This window comes from Perissodus microlepis, chromosome 7, assembly GCF_051167445.1.
Source record: "Perissodus microlepis isolate ML-2025 ecotype Zambia chromosome 7, ASM5116744v1, whole genome shotgun sequence".
In the NCBI taxonomy this organism is placed as follows: Eukaryota; Metazoa; Chordata; class Actinopteri; order Cichliformes; family Cichlidae; genus Perissodus; species Perissodus microlepis.
The window spans coordinates 26,328,572-26,347,001 of record NC_140467.1 but is presented as its reverse complement, the minus strand read 5'-3'; the positions used below and the strand labels follow the sequence as shown (position 1 = coordinate 26,347,001).

Here is an 18,430-nt window from a genome sequence, read left to right as displayed (position 1 = left end):
CCCTGTCTTCTTTGAACCGTGCGTAAAAGGGCTGGGTTTTGAGAGCCAAAGACGTGTCCAAATCTGATCTAAAACACTGACAGTTCCTGACCCTGCAGCCGCTGCGCGTCTGGCTCATCACGATTTAAAAAAAAAAAAGATGTCACGTAAAACCACAAGGGGACCTGGGATTTACCAAGTACCTTTCAGTTGAGCAGGAGTCCTGCCAAGTAAAGAACACTTTCCTCCTCCTCTTCCAGCGGCGACAAACGCAGAGAATCGACAGAGGAGAATTGAGCAAATTATCTACTTTTCCACTCTCCTTCTTGGACGGTAACGATCGGCAAGGTCTCGGCTCTTGCCCCACCGATATCGAACGAGCCTCGGGCGCCCTGATTGTCGTCAACAACCAGGAAAGCAGGGCCTGTGTTTTGGTGGGGGTGGGGTTGGGGGATCCCTGGCGGATGATGTCCTTTTCTGTGTGCCGGTGAGGAGCAGCGCCGATCTCATCTTCTTTCCAGCAGCTTTAGTTGTTGTTGTCGCAACCCGGTTGATGCGGAGGTGATGGACGGTCCTCTCCGCCGCCCAGCAGGGATCCTTGGCTCCCCCACGGCTTCAGGGAGCCAACCTGCGGGCTCAGAAATGCTCACCTCCGGCGGCAGCAGCAAGCCTCTCGCTTTCTCCATCGACCGGATTATGGCCAGGACACCCGAGCCCAAGTCAATACCGCTCCCCAACTGGTTTCAGTCCGCTCCAGTGGGGAAACCCGAAGCATATCCGTCCTCGCTGCATTGCATGATCCCGCTGGTACCGCTCGGCTATGAGCCGGCACACCGGCTCAGTATCGCAGGGCTGGATCCGGGCCACTTAGACGCGTCTTCTCTCCCGGCTCCCGCAGAATTTTTGGGGTTTGGGCTAAACTATAAAAATCAACAAGAAGACACTGCTGTCAGCCAAACCACCGGGCAGTACAAACTCTTCAGACCCAGGGTGGTAAACCAGTCCTCCTTTCCCACGATGGGCACTGTTTGCTACCTGAATTGCAGCGGGGATTCCGGAGCGTGTCCACCGCCGGCTGGCCTGGTGAACCTGCACCCTATGGCCTCGTACCTGTTCACTGCCCGACATAAAGCCTTCATGGCAGAGAAGAGCAAGACCGGCATGCAACAGGCCGCGGAGCGGTACGCGGGTTCCGGCGTGCAGGCCTTCAAGGATCTATCTCCGAACCAGATTCACTACATAAAGCAGAGGGACCAGATCCTGAGTGACAAGATTTTCAAGGGCTCCGCGACAGCTGCAGCGGCAAGCGCCAGGCTCAGCGGCTCCTGTCCCGGTAGCAAGCCCAAAGTTTTTACCTGTGAGGTCTGCGGTAAGGTGAGCGTCAGCGCGGATGATTGAATTTATTTGCTCTTTATCCACAGAAGGAAACTGAAAATGGATTTATTTTCAGAATTGATGTTAGTTATCTCTCACCCTCTTTTTTTTTTTTTTTTTTTTTTTGCGAAAAAATTGGGCGGTTTTGAAGATATTTTAAACAAGTAATCTAGTGCAAGTCAAATGTTGGATTTGATTAGTTATTAGTGTTTAACTTACAAATACTCGATCCTTTTACATAAGGTTAAGTTTTGTTTAATGGATGTGTTTAGGGTTAGATAAATAATATAGTGTCCGATACACTCGGTCACTCTATATGATCTAAACAACCTTAAAAAAAGAACTCCGACTAAAAAACAAACAAACAAACGAAAAAGTATTCGACATATGTATGCATTAAAATAAAAATGCATACATATGTCGAATAGAATTTTTAGAGTGTGCAGACCCGGCATTTAGTTCGCAAAATTAATAAACGGAGTCCCGGAATGGAAGCGCAGAGTACATATATTAAGGAAAAAACGGAGGTTTGCTGTGGTTATTTGAAATAACAGATGGAATTTATGGAATTTAACATTTGTAATTTCTCTAAAACTCATTTTAAAAGGACCAAATTACCGTAATGCCTACTTGGTGGGTTGTTTAGGAATTTAAATTTTGGCTCATGCTGCGCATCTTTAGAGATTTGTTATTGTGTTACAATGGACCCATTCCGTGTATTCCAAGTCCAATAAATTACCCCCAACAGATTACACATAATTAGACTTAATCTAATAATTACAGGCACTCATTCTTCTTCTTCTTTTCCACATAATTAACCTTTAACTGAGCAATGTAGTCGGCTGACATTTTATTTTATTATTATTATTAAAATAATAATGATTAGATTTTTCTTGTTGACAAGGTGTTGCTTTTTGTTTATTTATTTGTTTTGTCTCGGGTTTTCCCCCCTCCTGTTCAGGTCTTTAACGCGCACTACAACCTGACCCGCCACATGCCTGTACACACAGGCGCTCGACCATTCGTGTGCAAAGTTTGCGGGAAGGGATTCCGACAGGCCAGCACGCTGTGCCGGCACAAAATCATCCACACTCAGGTAGGATGAGTTCAGTCATTCATCTTTTTTTAATGTTTTTTGTTTTGTTTTTTAATGATGGTTTTAAATGTTATGTTTGATTATTATTTCGCTGATCTCTGTAAGTTTTGAAATGTTATATTCTCTGTTTTATTGACCGTTTAAATGTCAACCAAAGGTCGCGATAAAGTCGGTCACTCTTTATTATTCTGTTTATTGATTTATTTTTGTTTAATACGTTTCGCCTCTGAATCGTACGCAGACATTTAATCACACTGAAGTACGATCATTAATTTATTTAAGTAACTACCAGTTCGATTGTTTTCAGTCATATGATTTAATATGCGTTTGGTGGGCGGGGCTTCAGCGTGGCGTTCGGATTGCAGGTTTAGACTCAAAAATCGATTTCTGTTTTATTTACCCCTGTGAGGTGTCACTTTCACAGAGGAAATTAATCACGCGCTAATTATGTTTGTTTCGCTTAAAATATAAATTAGGCATAAAAAGTATTCATCTTTATGCACTGTCATATTAATGAATTTGATTCTACACATTATATACATTATCTGTGAAAGTATAAGGTCCTTGTGCATCTCTGCAAGATTATTTTGTATTTTTTGGTGCTATTTTTTATTTATGGCACATTTTTCCACTGAGTTACTTATTTCCCCCCCCCCCCCCCCGTAATTTTTTACAGGAAAAGCCTCACAAGTGTAACCAGTGCGGAAAAGCCTTTAACAGGAGTTCAACCCTCAACACGCACACACGCATCCATGCGGGATACAAACCATTCGTGTGCGAGTTCTGTGGGAAGGGATTTCACCAAAAAGGTGAGACGGTAAAAAAAAAAAAGAAAATGGATCAGTATTTTCTTATTTGTTTCTTCTCCTTTTTCAATAACTACATTTAATATATCAACCAAAACATCTTGATTAGAATTTTTATTCCAAGAATCCGTTACATTTTAGAGCGGTGTTAAATCCTAAAAAGCAAAAGATCCCCAGAGAAGAGCCACATCCTCACTATACAGCTGAACTGAACTCACAGTCAAACAACACAGAGCGAAAACATGATAAATTCATTGGCATAAAGAGGGAAAACAAAAGGTGATGATATGTAACAGAAGTGGGTGCGATGGACAAATACAGCGGGTCTGAGGCTAAATCCGTTTAAAGTTCCCGTGAAGACAGTTCGCTACAGACTCCACACTGTTTATTATATATAATCATTATATATTAATGCAAAAGGAACATAATTCAGCATATTCAAGACATGCGAGTTTAACAGACACAACAATTATACAGATGCTTGTCTATTTTGTTTTCCTGTTTCTTTTTTGTTTGTTTGTTTTGTTATAATATGTTATGGAAACATAAATGTTTCATTGTAACTGCCTGTAGCAGAGCTGTTACATGTTGTGAGGCCAAATATTTGGTGCTATTTCAAACCTTCAAACCATGTAGGTCATCTCTGCCAGACACATAGCAGCTAGGGCATCAACAAATGCCCAAGGCCCATTAGAGTGGTAGTTGATGATTGTGTTGTATTTGTTTATGTATGTACGTATTCATAACAATTACCAAAGTTTACTTTCTTGAAATCAGCTGGACTTGTAATTTTAGAAAAGGTTAGTCTGCTATGACGGCTAAAACAAACAGTTAAAATTGAAGAGGAATAGCTCCCTGGATTCATCCTGAGCTGTTATAGCATCGCATGATATGAAGTGGTAAAAAATGTTCTATAGAAACGCACATTCTTAGTTGTGACATTATATTTGTCTACATGCTTACAGTTTTACTGTGCTGTACTGATGTATTCCCTTCAAACTGTTGTATTGCTACTGCTTTACATCTACTAATACATCAGCTCTAATACATCCAATACATCGCCTCATGAAACACATAGAAAACTTTTACGACTAAATGCTTTAAGTAATTTGAGTACATGTAAATTAGATTTTCATTTAAATAAAATTTTGTTACATAGGTACTGTGTAAAATGTTAAATGGAATATGGTCAAATAAAATTAACTTAATTTGTATACATTTAGTTTATACCAGCCAGTGATTAATTCTTTAAATAAAGAAACCTTTGATTTTTTTTTTACATTTCAGTATTTTATTATTTTCAGTGTTGCTTTGTGTTCACTGAGAGCAAAAAGTCATTTTTTAAGTGTACATTTTCCTTTTTTTATGTTGTTAGAAATGCGGTAATTGTACTTTATTTCAGGTTTTATTTAATATTAAGGTTATGTGGGTGATTGTGGTGATGTATTGCTCTGGGGTGCATTGCACTGAAAACACTCCTCTGGTTCATATTAACAGGAGGAAAACACATGTTTGTTTTTTGGTTATTTTAAATATCACAGAATAGGGTTTCAGCAATAATGCCAAATACTGGATGGATTTTGCTTCTCAAATGTGAACGTGATCCTTATTTTAGTTGTTAATGTGAGTAAAACTGTATTTTTCACAAACGAAAAACACATATATGTGGTATGATTTCTAATTCTCAGAACAACAAAAACAAAACAAAACAAAATAAACAACATAAATTAATTAATTAAAAAAAATATTATAAGGAAAAATATTTGCTGGGCTTTTTTCTCCACATGCTATGGACTCATATTATACAGTAATGTATTCATCACTGATAAAAGGTATCCTGATAATTAATAAAATGTTAGTAGTTATTCCCTTCTACCGGTGATAAAAATTGAAATACTAATAATAACATCAATAATAATATTTACTAATAATTGAACAAAGTGCACAAATTCTTAAAATATGTGTATGAGTGACTGATTTACATCAGTATGTTATAATTTATTTTTATTTATGCAACTAGTTTATGCAATAAGTTGCAATTACCATAACCATCGATCCAATTTCTGTAGAGGATCATTAAAAACAAATTATGAATCAATATATGAACGTTATTAATTATTATTTCATTTGAACCTAAATGTAATGTTAATTAGTTTAAAAAGTAAAACCATTTTAACCATCAATTACCAATTTAATAACTTTTGTACTGTAAAGTATAATTGCTTGTTTTTTGTGTTTTGTTTTTTTTGCTTTGGTCCCATTTCACTTCCTCACAGTCAGATTATGTGATGCTGATACCACTGAGAAAACATACTCTTGGAAACTCTTTGGAATTGTAAAGAAATTCCATGTCTTGATGTCTTGTTAAGTTTCACCCTTTTGCCTCAACACAGGAAACTACAAAAACCACAAGCTGACACACAGTGGCGAGAAGCAGTTCAAGTGCTCCATCTGCAGCAAGGCATTTCATCAGGTGTACAACCTCACCTTCCACATGCACACCCACAACGATAAGAAACCCTTCACCTGCCCAACCTGTGGCAAGGGCTTCTGCAGGAACTTTGACCTGAAGAAACACGTCAGAAAGCTACATGACCCAGCCGGCGCACAGTCTCCCCCACAGATGTAAAAACCTGAACACTGACTCTGAACCCCCAGCACACCAAAATGCATACTCAACAATTACATTTCAGCCAAGCTACATGTAAAATAAGCTACACGTTGGTCCTTAGACTTAAGAAGCCCTGTAGGTGGTAAGGGGAAGGTTTTTCATAAATCAGTCATATGCACGTGTTTAGAATTTGTGCACTTTTTTCATCCAAATTAATGCACCAGTTTATCAGTAAGTGAGACTGGAAAGTAACTAAAATACATTTTTATCATGGTTTTTGCTCCTTCTGTTCTCAAATTACAGATGCTTAAGAGTAAATGTCTTTAAATAATTTCCTTACCAATATTAACTAATTGGCTCATTTACTGAAGAACTTAAATAATTTGAGGGTTCTTTTGTAACCTTAAATTATTATTTAAAAAAATATATAACTCAATCATATGATTTCTCTCTCAAGCAGCAATGAAGCTCCCTGAATCCTTAAAACTGTGACTATATGTTCTTTATGTATTTCTGACTATGATCAAAGTTTTTAACTGACATCATGTCCTGTGTGTTGTTTCTTGTAATTCTACATGATTTAATGATGTGATATGGGGAGGAGTTACTTATGATTTGTAGAAATCATCATAGATGTCTTCCAAAATCCCCCTCCCCCACCCCCCACTAGAGAAATCATAACAACAGATGATAAAGTTGTAAAACTAAAGCCAGGCATTTCAGACATGATTTTATTCAAAATTACAGGTGTTTTAACAAATTTAACAAGAAGACTTTGCCATCTTTAACTGAAGGCTAAAAACAACAACAACAACTGGATCACATTCAAATTTAATTTATGTAGTATTTTTCTATTACAATCATATCCTGGCATCTAATGGCTACAGATTCCCCTGTAACAGTTGGCCTAGTGTCATGTGATTAAGAGCAGTTTCATTTTGCGTAAAATTGCTAAATAGCACAACTTTTTCACAAAACCCAGTGACTTAAAAGATCAATGCGTCTGCATACCTCCACCCACAACATGCTTAAACTGAGTTACGTTATCCAGAGGATTTCCTGGATCTGCACAAGTTTCTAATCATTTTTAGATTACATCAAGATGATTTCTCTCAGTTTTTCTTATTTCAATTTGATGTGTATTTGTGAAGATATGGTGCAACGCACAATGCTGTCCATCCAAAAATCATTCCAACTATTCCTGAATCCACATCTGGACTCACTTCTGCTCGCAAATTCTTCATTAAATATCCTAACAAAGAGGCAAAATAAATGAATGACTAAATAAATAAATAATAAGGCAAAAGTCTAAAATGAGATTATCCCTCCTTCTGATGGCATCACTGTGACATATTCACAAAATAATCAATATTATCTATAATTGTTTTTGCAGTCTGAGGAGGGATAGCCATGGCAAAAACCCAACAACTTTTAATTATAACATTTGTTAGTGTCCCATTAAATCTTTAACAACAGAATTCTTTTGATTGACACACATGATAGCCAATCATGTTGTTTACTTATGTACCGGGTTGAACTTTGGTTAACTAAAGAGAAGTAGGCAGTAATGCCAGGTGAAACAACACACTGATGCATGTTGTTAGTACGTGTAAAATGTAAAAGAGCTGAATTTGTGTATGCAGATCTATTTAAATTGTCTTTAACCTGACAGCTTCCTGGTACAAAATCTGTGCCCATGTGATGGAAGAGCGGAAAATGTTCATTCTGTCTTGCTCACTTAACTCAAGGAAACAGCACATTACCAGTAGTGAGAGTGTGCCTGAGCTGGTTGAGCACTCAAAATGCTTTCTGCTACAAGTCTCATTCACCAAATTACACACACATTCATGCAGCACTTTGTTTAACATTTACACACAGTCACACTCCAATGGATGTATCAGGGGCAACATGAGGAGTTCAGTTTCTTGGTCAAGGATACTTTGATTAAATTACTGGAGGAGCCAAGGATTGAGCCACTTACCTACTGATCAGTAAACAATCCCTTCTATGACCTTAGCCACAACAACAGACAGGAAGTACATTTTTGCACAAAATCTTTGAATTTAAATAGGATTTTGTCACACATGATTAAATTTCCCTAAATACCCCTTTTACACTTAGCATACCTGACTGAGTCATTTTTTAAACATCCAGTCACAAAAATGTTATTTGCATTTTCATTTGCGATCCAGGAAAAACAAAAAAGGAAAACTCTCTCCTTGAACACTCCAACACAAACCATGACTATGAACTTGAACGTCAAGAAAGAAAGAAAGAAAGAAAGTGTGTGTGGGGGATTCCTAACCCCTTTAAAGCCCCGTAGTGGCCCCTTGATACCTGGTCCTGACATGCTCCATGTCTCTCTTAGCTTGCTGGTCTGAGGTTACTCTGAGGGGAAACTTAACTTTCATATCCTCGAATTACTAGTCACTTGTTTTGTTATAATGATGGATAATTATTCCATCATTAGCCATCAGTATTATTTTTCAGCCAGAACTCAGGATGTGAGATTACTAGACTAGACAAGTGACAGCAGTGAAACAGTGCAGACTCATGTTCAATAAGATTTAATAGTCAAAAGTAAATCTAGTTACATCTATATTTTTCTTAATATCAGCTAATTCCCTCAAAGTATAAATACCAAGGAACCAAGTATGTGTTTGGTGTATTTCCACCACAGGAAATAGTCCCAAACAGGTGCACTTTTTACTCCTGCATTGCCTAAAAAATTGCGTTGCCTAATTGTTTCAGGCACCAGCTTTTGATGAAACCAGTAGCTTTTGTTTTTTTGTTTTTTTTGTTTGTTTTTTTTTGGGGGGGGGGCAGACCAATTGCAAACAAAATAATATAGAAAGGCATTGTATTTAAACATGTTTATGCCATAAATTCACATTGTTCATCCAAGCACATTTGACTAGTATTTCATTAAAAAAAAAAAAAACACCAAAAAATAAAACCTAGCAATCAAAATTCATAGTTTAAGAAAGAAAGAATTTAGAGACTGTTTCAGTGTCCAAATCTGTAAAGGTTAACTTATTAGCTTATTTTTCACTCCCTTTATTCATAGCATATCAGACATTTGTCACCATGAATGCTGTTTTCTTGCTCATAATCATGTGATCCAAATGTGACACTGGTTTCATGACAAAAGGCGATTGTCCAAAACTGCTCTTCTCTGTACTCCAGCAGGTTTCAGAGTTTGTAGTTGCTTAAATTTGTGACTTTAATTACATTTTTATAGATTTGGTGGGTATTTATATCAGTAATAACATCATTTTGCTCACCGCCTTAGTACCTGAACTCTGGGAATGTTCCAAGGAACAAAATCTTCCTTAAGATTTTCTGCATATTTAATATTGGCTGAAGCCGTGTATGATTTTGCAAGATAGTTAGCCCTCCCAAAAAGCTGCTGTTTCAAATTCACACTGGATATTCATGCTTCAACCAGCCTGTTTCCAGGAACGTATAGGATCGACTTGTAGGTTCTTTTCATTGTGAGATGAGGTGCACCAAAACAATATAAATTATTAAGTATTATTACTTTGTGAAAGGCTCTAGGAGGCCAAAACAGCAAGAACAATAGAGGGACATAGTTTGTAATTATTTCCAGAGTTTAGTTCCCCACCCACAGCAACTTATAAGGGTCACTCATAAATACCTATCCTAGAGGTATTTTTTCCTCAATTGAACATGCCTTAAAAACAGAGGGTCTATCAAAGAGCATTCTGGGGTCCAATTCTGCAATGAAAAAACAGACCAATGAACATCTTTTAAAAATGGGCATTGCAATCAACCAATTAACCAACTTTAAAGCTGTAAATTCTACCCTTAAAGGTATGTAAACTTTCACAAAGTGCTACCTTCCCTTACAGAGCAGCTGATTCCTCTGATAGAGACACAAATGAAAGAATCTTCTCAAAAGTTTCTTAGGAGTTTTAGTCGTGAAATTGTTATTTTAAGATAACTTCCTACTATACCATCTGTAGATGTGTGCACCCAGTTTTCCTGTGCAGTAAGGAGGTATTTCAGACATTTTCCGTATTCTCAAAATACTTCTTATTAATAAAATACTTTATTTCACCAACTCTACAGATTTAAGCAAATAAATGGGTGATTACAGTGTTATTAATATTAATAAAATGGATGAAGAAAAAATGTAGTTAAAAATGACTGTAATTCCGTTGCTGTTCATGTCAGCTGAATGTGGATCCCACTGAATCAAAGCTGAAAACTGAAAGCTAACCTGGTTTATATCAAAATTATTCCCCAATTTTAACAACATATTCTACAGAAAAGCCCAGATTTTTATATCTAAAATGTTTATATGATTATATGAAGTGGAGTGATAGCATGGCTGGTGTTTCCTATTCGGTATAAGAGATCCTTGTAAAAAAAAAAAAGAAAGAAAAGAAAAAACAGAATGCAACGAGATAATGTCTTGAAGAAAACCAACAGAAAAGGATATAATGTAGCTAAAATATGAAATTTCTGTTTCATGAATTAATGTAAGCAAGGGTACAGTTTCTATATCATGTCTGATGCTTTCATTTTTTCCTTACTTACTAAATTTAGCCATTGTACCTTGTTGCATTATACTTCATTATTACAGCATTTTTTTTCTCTGTCAGTCACAAAAACTTTCGAAATCTGGGTTCTCAGTGGTTCCATACATGTTTTTAAAGATTTGCATTTAAATATTTGTGTGTATAAAATCTAATCTGCTAGGATACACAGCTCTAACGTCCTATGAAAAAAACCCCAGCACCCACAACAAAAATAAATAAGTAAATAAAATACATTTCTTATTTACCTCTGCATCTCTGGTCCTGAGTCCTGAGAACAAGTTGAAACCTTCCTTTCTTTAGTTTGTTTCTAAACTTGATTTCAATCTCAGGAGAATTGTAAAAATAATAATAATAAAATAGTATTTTATGATATTTATTTTAAAGTGTGTTATATTCTAAAAAGAATAGCTGAACTGAAGACTACGTTATATGAAGAAGGGTTTCTTGTCAAAGTAATTTTTTGTCCTGCTGCTAAACAAAAAAGCATAATAAATGAAAATCGACTGTGTGTGCTCATTGATCTTTTTGAGTTAATTTCAGTAATTACTTCCTCCAAACCATCAAAGTGTCTTTTACACCCCACCTCAAGACTTCTCAAAGAAATCCTACCATTAATTAATGCTTCACTTTTATATATGATCAAACTATCTCTATTAATCGGCTACATGCCACAGGACTTGGCTGGGACTAGGCTAGCAGTACTTAAACCATTATTTAAACAGCCATCATTGGATCCATTTGTCTCAGGTAATTATTGGCCAATTCTTTCATTTGCACAACATCTGTACAATTAGAAACATTCTGTCCCAGAGTGATGCTGACAAACCTAAAAAGTCCTTTTCACAAACTAAGGTTAATTATGGAGTTCCACAAAGTTTTATGCTAGGACCATGTTTACATTATACTGTCAAGGCCAGTGGTCAGTGTGCAAATGTTGGACCCAAAAGTAGAATCAATATACAGCTTTTGTCATGGTCCCAGGTTTCTTCAGTGTTGTTTGTTGTTGTTTTTCCTTCGCTCCTCATCGCCAGGGCGGACTCTGGCTTTGGTCCCCGCCTCAGTACTCACCTGTGCAGCTCTACTCACCTGCCATCCATCGCCGATGAGTACTCCTTCAGTACTTAAGGCCTCAGTGGAGTCTGACTCTTTGCTGGATTGTTGTGCTAGCCTCCGTCAGTGTAACACAGCTCGCCTAGTGATTTCCTCGTGTTTTCCTAGTGCTCCTTGTTAACGTCAGCTTCTCTCCTTGTGGAATGACTTCCCTGGACCCTGGCCTGTTTCCCTTGCTTGTGGATACTGAGTGGATGAGCATGAGTGTGAGTGAGCTTGGACTGGATTGGATTGCGGATAATAGTGATTCACTGGCTGTGTGAAGAGGAGTTTGGACCTTCCCTGCCCTGGACCTTTTCCTGACTGCCCTGGACCCCCATTTTCCCACCAGCATTCTATATGTGTATATATTTCACTTGTGTAAATAAACCACCTTTTTGACTTTCAACCAGAGTGAGTCCTGCATTTGAGTCCTGCACCCGTAACCTTGACAGCTATTCAATTTTAGACAAAACTTTATTTAATACAGGAATCGCTAAGGTCAAAGCATGATTGTTGGGTTTTCTCTGAATCTATTATTGTATGATCTACTGTACAATATAAAGCACCTTGAAGCAACTGTTGTTGTGATTTGGTGCTATATAAATAAAATTGAATTGAAAAAAAATTAATTGAAAAGCATGACGGAGAGAGAACTTTGCAGGAACAGGAGGCACTTGAACAGCAGGAGAAGACGTGTTATTCACAGAGCTTAGGTTGAAGGTGAGTAAGATTGCTATGGTGAGTATAGGAGGTTTACAGGAAGAAGCAAGACTAAAGGGAGGGGTGGATCTCCATGTCAGTGACTGAGTGATGGAACTAGTAGAATAGAATGTCCAACCTTTTTCTTTCCTCGTCCAGAGCGGAGGTACGTTGTGGCGATCAGGAGTGCAGGTAGGTGAGATTTAGAGTGAGAGTGAATACACCAGAATGCCAAAACACTGGATCATGAGATACTACCCTTAGGCAGTATTATCAGAAGGCATAGCATACATTTCCACTGCTATGCAGATGACACCCAACTTCATCGATCCATGAAGCCAGATAACACACACCAAGTAGTTAAACTGCAGGAATGTCTTTAAGACATAAAGCTCTAGACCATTACGGCTTTTGCTATACTGGTCCACATGATACTCATATTTTTTTTAGATTTTTATTAGATTTTTTTTTTTTTTGAGTCATTAGAATCAGAACAGACAAGACTGGGGCATGGAATAAAAGAAGTTGGGAAAGTTAAGAGAAAATAGAGAAGAAGAGAGATAGGAGAGAGAGAGAAAACACTGAAAATCTTCTTGACCACCCACTGAAAAAAGAACAAGCAAAAAACATCAAGTAGCAGTAAATAATAAATATTAAATGTTACTGAGCAGCACACAGTATTAATGATACATGTTTAAAGGCACCAGCCAACCAAGATAGTGTGCATTTGTAATACCTGTTCGTACACCTTTGTACACTGCCACTGCCCTGCCACCCAAGACATGACGCAGTCATGGAGGAGACCTGGACTCCACACAGTCAGAGGCCCCCCAGAGCATGAGAGCCCCAGGAGGACCACCATAGGGGCAATCATGACACCCGCCTAGAAAAGAGCTGAGGAGAGCCCTGGATGAGGGTTCCTCTGTGGCCACGGCGTAGAAGCCACAGGGGGCCTCAGCAGTGAGCAGGATCTACCGGAGCAGACAGGGTCCCAGGAACAGGCTGTTGCTGTGTGCTGCACTCTTGGTGGCGCTGTCACTTGGTGTTCGCTCGCTCTGCGGTAGAGTATCACTTCCTGTTCCTGCTCAAACACAGCGGTGTTTCTGAGTAGCTTATTTGCTTAGCAATTTAATTAACAACTTTTAAATACATTCTTCTTTCATAGTATAATCTTCCGAAGCACACTTTCTGTGTACTCACTACCTAATTTATAGCCAAAGTATTCACTCACTGTCTCTGTACTGTTTCGCTAGCTTAGCTTAGCTCGTAGCCGACTCGTTAGCACCATGGCTACTTCACCTGTCCCTCCTGCACTTTCTTGCTCATTGTGTCAGATGTTTAGTTACTTCTCGGCCTCCTTTAGCAGTAATGATATCTGTAACAAATGTAGCATATTTGCAGCTCTGGAGGCCAGGATTACTGAATTGGAGACTCGGCTTCGCACCCTTCATTCACCCGTAGCTAGCCAGGCCCCTGTAGCTGGTGCAGCCGAAGATAGCGTAGGCCCCGCTAGCTGTTCCCCGGTAGACCCCAAGCAGCTGGGGAAAGAGGGCGGCTGGGTCACGGTGAGGAGGAAGCATAGTCCTAAACAGAAGCCCCAGGTACACCACCAACCCGTTCATGTGTCTAACCGTTTTTCCCCACTCGGTGACACACCCGCCGGGGGTCAAACTCTGGTAATTGGTGATTCTGTTCTCAGACATGTGAAGCTAGAGACACCGGCAACCATAGTCAATTGTCTTCCAGGGGCCAGAGCAGGCGACATTGAAGGAAATTTAAAACTGCTGGCTAAGGGTAAACGTAAATTCAGTAAAATCATAATTCACGTCGGCAGTAATGACACCCGGTTTCGCCAATCGGAGGTCACTAAAATCAATATTGAATCGATGTGCAACTTTGCTAAAACAATGTCGGACTCTGTAGTTTTCTCTGGTCCCCTCCCCAATCAGACCAGGAGTGACATGTTTAGCCGCATGTTCTCCTTAAATTGCTGGCTGTCTGAGTGGTGTCCCAGAAACGATGTGATAATTGGCAAACCTTCTGGAGGAAACCTGGTCTTGTTAGGAGAGACAGCATCCATCCCACTTTGGATGGAGCAGCTCTCATTTCTAGAAATATGGACAAATTTATTAAACCCCCCAAAATATGACTATCCAGAGTTGGGACCAGGAAGCAGAGTTGCAGTCTTACACGCCTCTCTGCAGCTTCTCTCCTCCTGCTACCCCCCCAAAAACCCATCTCCATAGAAACTGTGTCACCTTCCAAAAAGACAAAAAACAAACTAAAAACCAGCAACAAACAACTTAAACATAAACAATTACAAAGAAAGAACAGTACAGTATCCACATCTGAACCAAAGAGTAAAACAGTGAAATGTGGATTATTAAATATTAGGTCTCTCTCCTGCAAGTCTCTGTTAGTACATGACTTAATAATTGATCAACAAATTGATTTACTCTGCCTTACAGAAACCTGGTTGCAGCAGGATGATTATGTTAGTTTAAATGAATCAACACCCCCGAGTCATTCTAACTACCAGAAACCTCGAAGCACAGGCCGAGGGGGCGGTGTGGCAGCAATTTTTCACACCAGCCTATTAATTAATGAAAGACCAAGACAGACTTTTAATTCATTTGAAAGCCTGATGCTTAACATTGTCCACCCCAGCTGTGAAACTCAGAAACCAGTCTTACTTGTTATCATCTATCGTCCACCTGGGCCTTACACAGAGTTTCTGTCTGATTTCTCAGACTTTATATCTAATTGTGTGGATGCTTTAAGCATCCACACTATTGAGTTCCTCTTGGGACTTCCGTACACTTTTTGGCACTTAACTACTTCCACAATTTTCAGCCGATTTTCACCGTTCAAATTTTAAACTATTCTGCTATTTCTGCTAATGTGTGCTATGTCTTTTGGTATTTTTCACTATTATACTTTTTAAAATATTAAGCTTAATTTGTCCCATTGAAATGAATGGGAAACTTCTGCAATTCTGCTAAAATTTGCTTGTTTTTGAAACTTAACTACTTCCTCATATTTTCACGTAGAACAACCATTCAAACTTTAAAATGTTCTCAAATTATTGGGCTATTCAGGTATAAATCAGCTTTTTCAAATCTTTTACCGTTTTACTTTTATGCCTCTTAAAGTTTTCAGTTGCAAAATTGTGATTTTTCACAAAATACATGCGTTGTTATGGTTGCTATGCACTTGGCTTCCAGTGTGCCACTGAAGGTTTTGCAGTCTTCTCTTCATGTCCGAACAACTTCTTCCTACTTGCTCAATTTTCACTCAACTTCCACAAATTATACATCAAAATGTAGGTATTTTTGCTGGCTTTCCGAAAATGTCACTATCATTGTTGTGGGATTTATAGAATTTTGGCAAATCTCCTCAGACCAACACAAAGTCGCAAAACTCTCCATAGAAAGTCAATGGAGAGCTTGTTCAAAATCACCGCTTGATTTCTGTAATGAGAGGCATATTCGAATCGTCATATCTCCTTAACGAAGCAAAGTTAAGACATAAGGCTTGTCCCAGTATATCTTCAGACACTCCTGACGCTCACAATTCAAGAATTATTTTCTCACCTATTACCGTTCTGAAATGAGTTAGACTTGTTTGAGGGTAGGAAATTCGTCCTTCGCTCAGATTTCTTCAGATTTCAAACTCTGGAAATGAACCACTTTTTTCTCTCGTTATATCTTTTTAATGGATTTCCACAGAGACCTGAAAATTTCCATGATTGTTCACCAAAGCCTGCTGTCTCTTACGGTGAAAGAATGATATTGATACTCCAAATAGATTTAGAGTTAGAAAGCGTTGTTTGAGGGCAAGTCAAGGCAGTTTTTGCTTTGCTCTACTCAGTTATGGTGCATTAGAAGTCAAATATCTTTAATAATTCATATTTTAATGATAAATTGTCAACACTTTAAGATTCCCCCATCTCTTCTGAACAAAACGGTGTAAGAATGACCGTTCTAGCCCCTACGGTTAGGAAATTATGGTCATTTGTTTGAGGGGAGTCGTCATTATGAGAAATAGACTGCAAAAATCCTGTGTCTCTCTGTGCTGCGTGCACCTGTTTTGGCGGGAAAAAGTGCACAGGCTCTCTGATTGGTGGATTCAAATTCAGCAGCTCCCAGGCTGCTTGACTGAGCTAGAAACTTACTTCTCTCTCCCTGTGTGTGTGTGTGTGTGAGACACAGAGAGAGAGAGAGAGAGAGAGAGAGAGAGAGAGAGAGAGAGAGAGAGAGAGAGAGCGAAAGCCTTTTTATGGGATGATCTCATTGTAAGATTCAAATTCAATATATTTAGACTGGTTGACTGAATTGGATCGTGTGTGTGTGTGTGTGTGTGTGTGTGTGTGTGTGTGTGTGTGTGTGTGTGTGTGTGTCAGAGAGAGAGAGAGAGGAAGTTATCATGTTTCTGGTAAGTTACAATATTTCTGCTAAGTTCTGCTATGCTATTGTATTTCTGCCAAGTATTATGTTTCCTCTAAGATATTGCAGTTCTGCTAAGTTATTCCATTTTAGCAAAGTTCCTTTGCTTCTGCAAAGTTTTTACAATTTCTGCAACTTTTCAGCTTTTTCAGCTAGTTTTTGCATACAGCTTCAGCTTTAAAGCATCCACACTGCATTTTCGCAGAAAATGCAAATTTTTCTAGTTTAGTTCTGAGCTCAAATAAAATAATTATTGTGGGTGATTTTAACATCCATGTAGATGCTAAAAATGACAGCCTCAACATGGCATTTAGTCTGTTATTAGACTCAATCGGCTTCTCTCAAAATGTAAAAGAACCCACCCACCACTTTAATCACACTCTAGATCTTGTTTTAACATATGGCATAGAAACTGAACATTTAACAGTGTTTCCTGAAAACCCTCTCCTGTCTGATCATTTCCTGATAACATTTACATTTACAATAATTGATTACACAGCGGTGGAGAGTAGATTTTATCAAAGTAGATGTCTTTCTGAAAGCGCTGTAACTAAGTTTAAGAATATAATCCACCCACTGTTATCATCTTCAATGCCCTGTACCAACACAGAGCAGAGCAGCTATCTGAACGCTACCCCAACAGAGGTCGATTATCTTGTTAATAATTTCACCTCCTCACTACGTACGACTCTGGATACTGTAGCTCCAGTGAAAACTAAGGTCTCTAATCAGAAGTACCTGACTCCGTGGTATAATTCTCAAACACGTACCCTAAAGCAGATGACTCGTAATCTGGAGAGGAAATGGCGTGTCACAAATTTAGAGGATCATCATTTAGCCTGGAGAAATAGTTTGCTGCTTTATAAGAAAGCCCTCCGCAAAGCCAGAACATCTTACTATTCATCACTGATTGAAGAAAATAAGAACAACCCCAGGTTTCTCTTCAGCACTGTAGCCAGGCTGACAAACAGTCAGAGCTCTGTTGAGCCAACCATCCCTTTAACGTTAACTAGTAATGACTTCATGAACTTCTTCACAAATAAAATTTTTATCATTAGAGAAAAAATTACCAGTAATCATCCCACAGATGTAATATTATCTACAGCTACTCTTAGTACCATTGATGTTAAGTTAGACTCTTTTTCTCCAATTGATCTTTCTGAGTTAACTTCAATAATTACTTCCTCCAAACCATCAACGTGTCTTTTAGACCCCATTCCTACAAAACTGCTCAAAGAAGTCCTGCCATTAATTAATTCTTCGATCTTAAATATGATCAACCTATCTCTAATAATCGGCTATGTACCACAGGCCTTCAAGCTGGCTGTAGTTAAACCTTTACTCAAAAAGCCATCTCTAGACCCAGCAGTCTTAGCTAATTATAGGCCAATCTCCAACCTTCCTTTCATATCAAAAATCCTTGAAAGAGTAGTTGTCAAACAGCTAACAGATCATCTGCAGAGGAATGGTTTATTTGAAGAGTTTCAGTCAGGTTTCAGAGCTCATCACAGCACAGAAACAGCTTTAGTGAAGGTTACAAATGATCTTCTTATGGCCTCTGACAGTGGACTCATCTCTTTGCTTGTCCTGCTAGACCTCAGTGCAGCGTTCGATACTGTTGACCATAATATCCTATTAGAGCGATTAGAACATGCTGTAGGTATTACAGGTACTGCACTGCAGTGGTTTGTATCATATCTATCTAATAGACTCCAATTTGTGCATGTAAATGGAGAGTGCTCTTCACACACTGAGGTTAATTA

The 18,430-nt window shown here is 38.5% G+C and overlaps 1 protein-coding gene across 1 annotated transcript; it reads left to right on the top strand.

Moving 5' to 3' along the window:
• Positions 1 to 446: 446 nt before the first annotated feature.
• Positions 447 to 11,929, top strand: fezf1 (FEZ family zinc finger 1). The gene is made up of 4 exons (XM_084934411.1): positions 447 to 1,353; positions 2,315 to 2,449; positions 3,126 to 3,258; positions 5,649 to 11,929. The coding sequence occupies exons 1-4, from the start codon at positions 544 to 546 to the stop codon at positions 5,882 to 5,884; spliced, it is 1,314 nt and encodes a 437-aa protein (XP_084790537.1). The 5' UTR covers positions 447 to 543; the 3' UTR covers positions 5,885 to 11,929.
• Positions 11,930 to 18,430: the final 6,501 nt, after the last annotated feature.

Coding starts and splice junctions, on each gene's coding strand:
- fezf1 (XM_084934411.1), top strand. CDS start 544: ATGGACGGTCCTCTCCGCCGCCCAGCAGGGATCCTTGGCTCCCCCACG. Junction 1,354..2,314: donor CCTGTGAGGTCTGCGGTAAG/GTGAGCGTCAGC, acceptor CCTCCTGTTCAG/GTCTTTAACGCGCACTACAA. Junction 3,259..5,648: donor GAAGGGATTTCACCAAAAAG/GTGAGACGGTAA, acceptor GCCTCAACACAG/GAAACTACAAAAACCACAAG.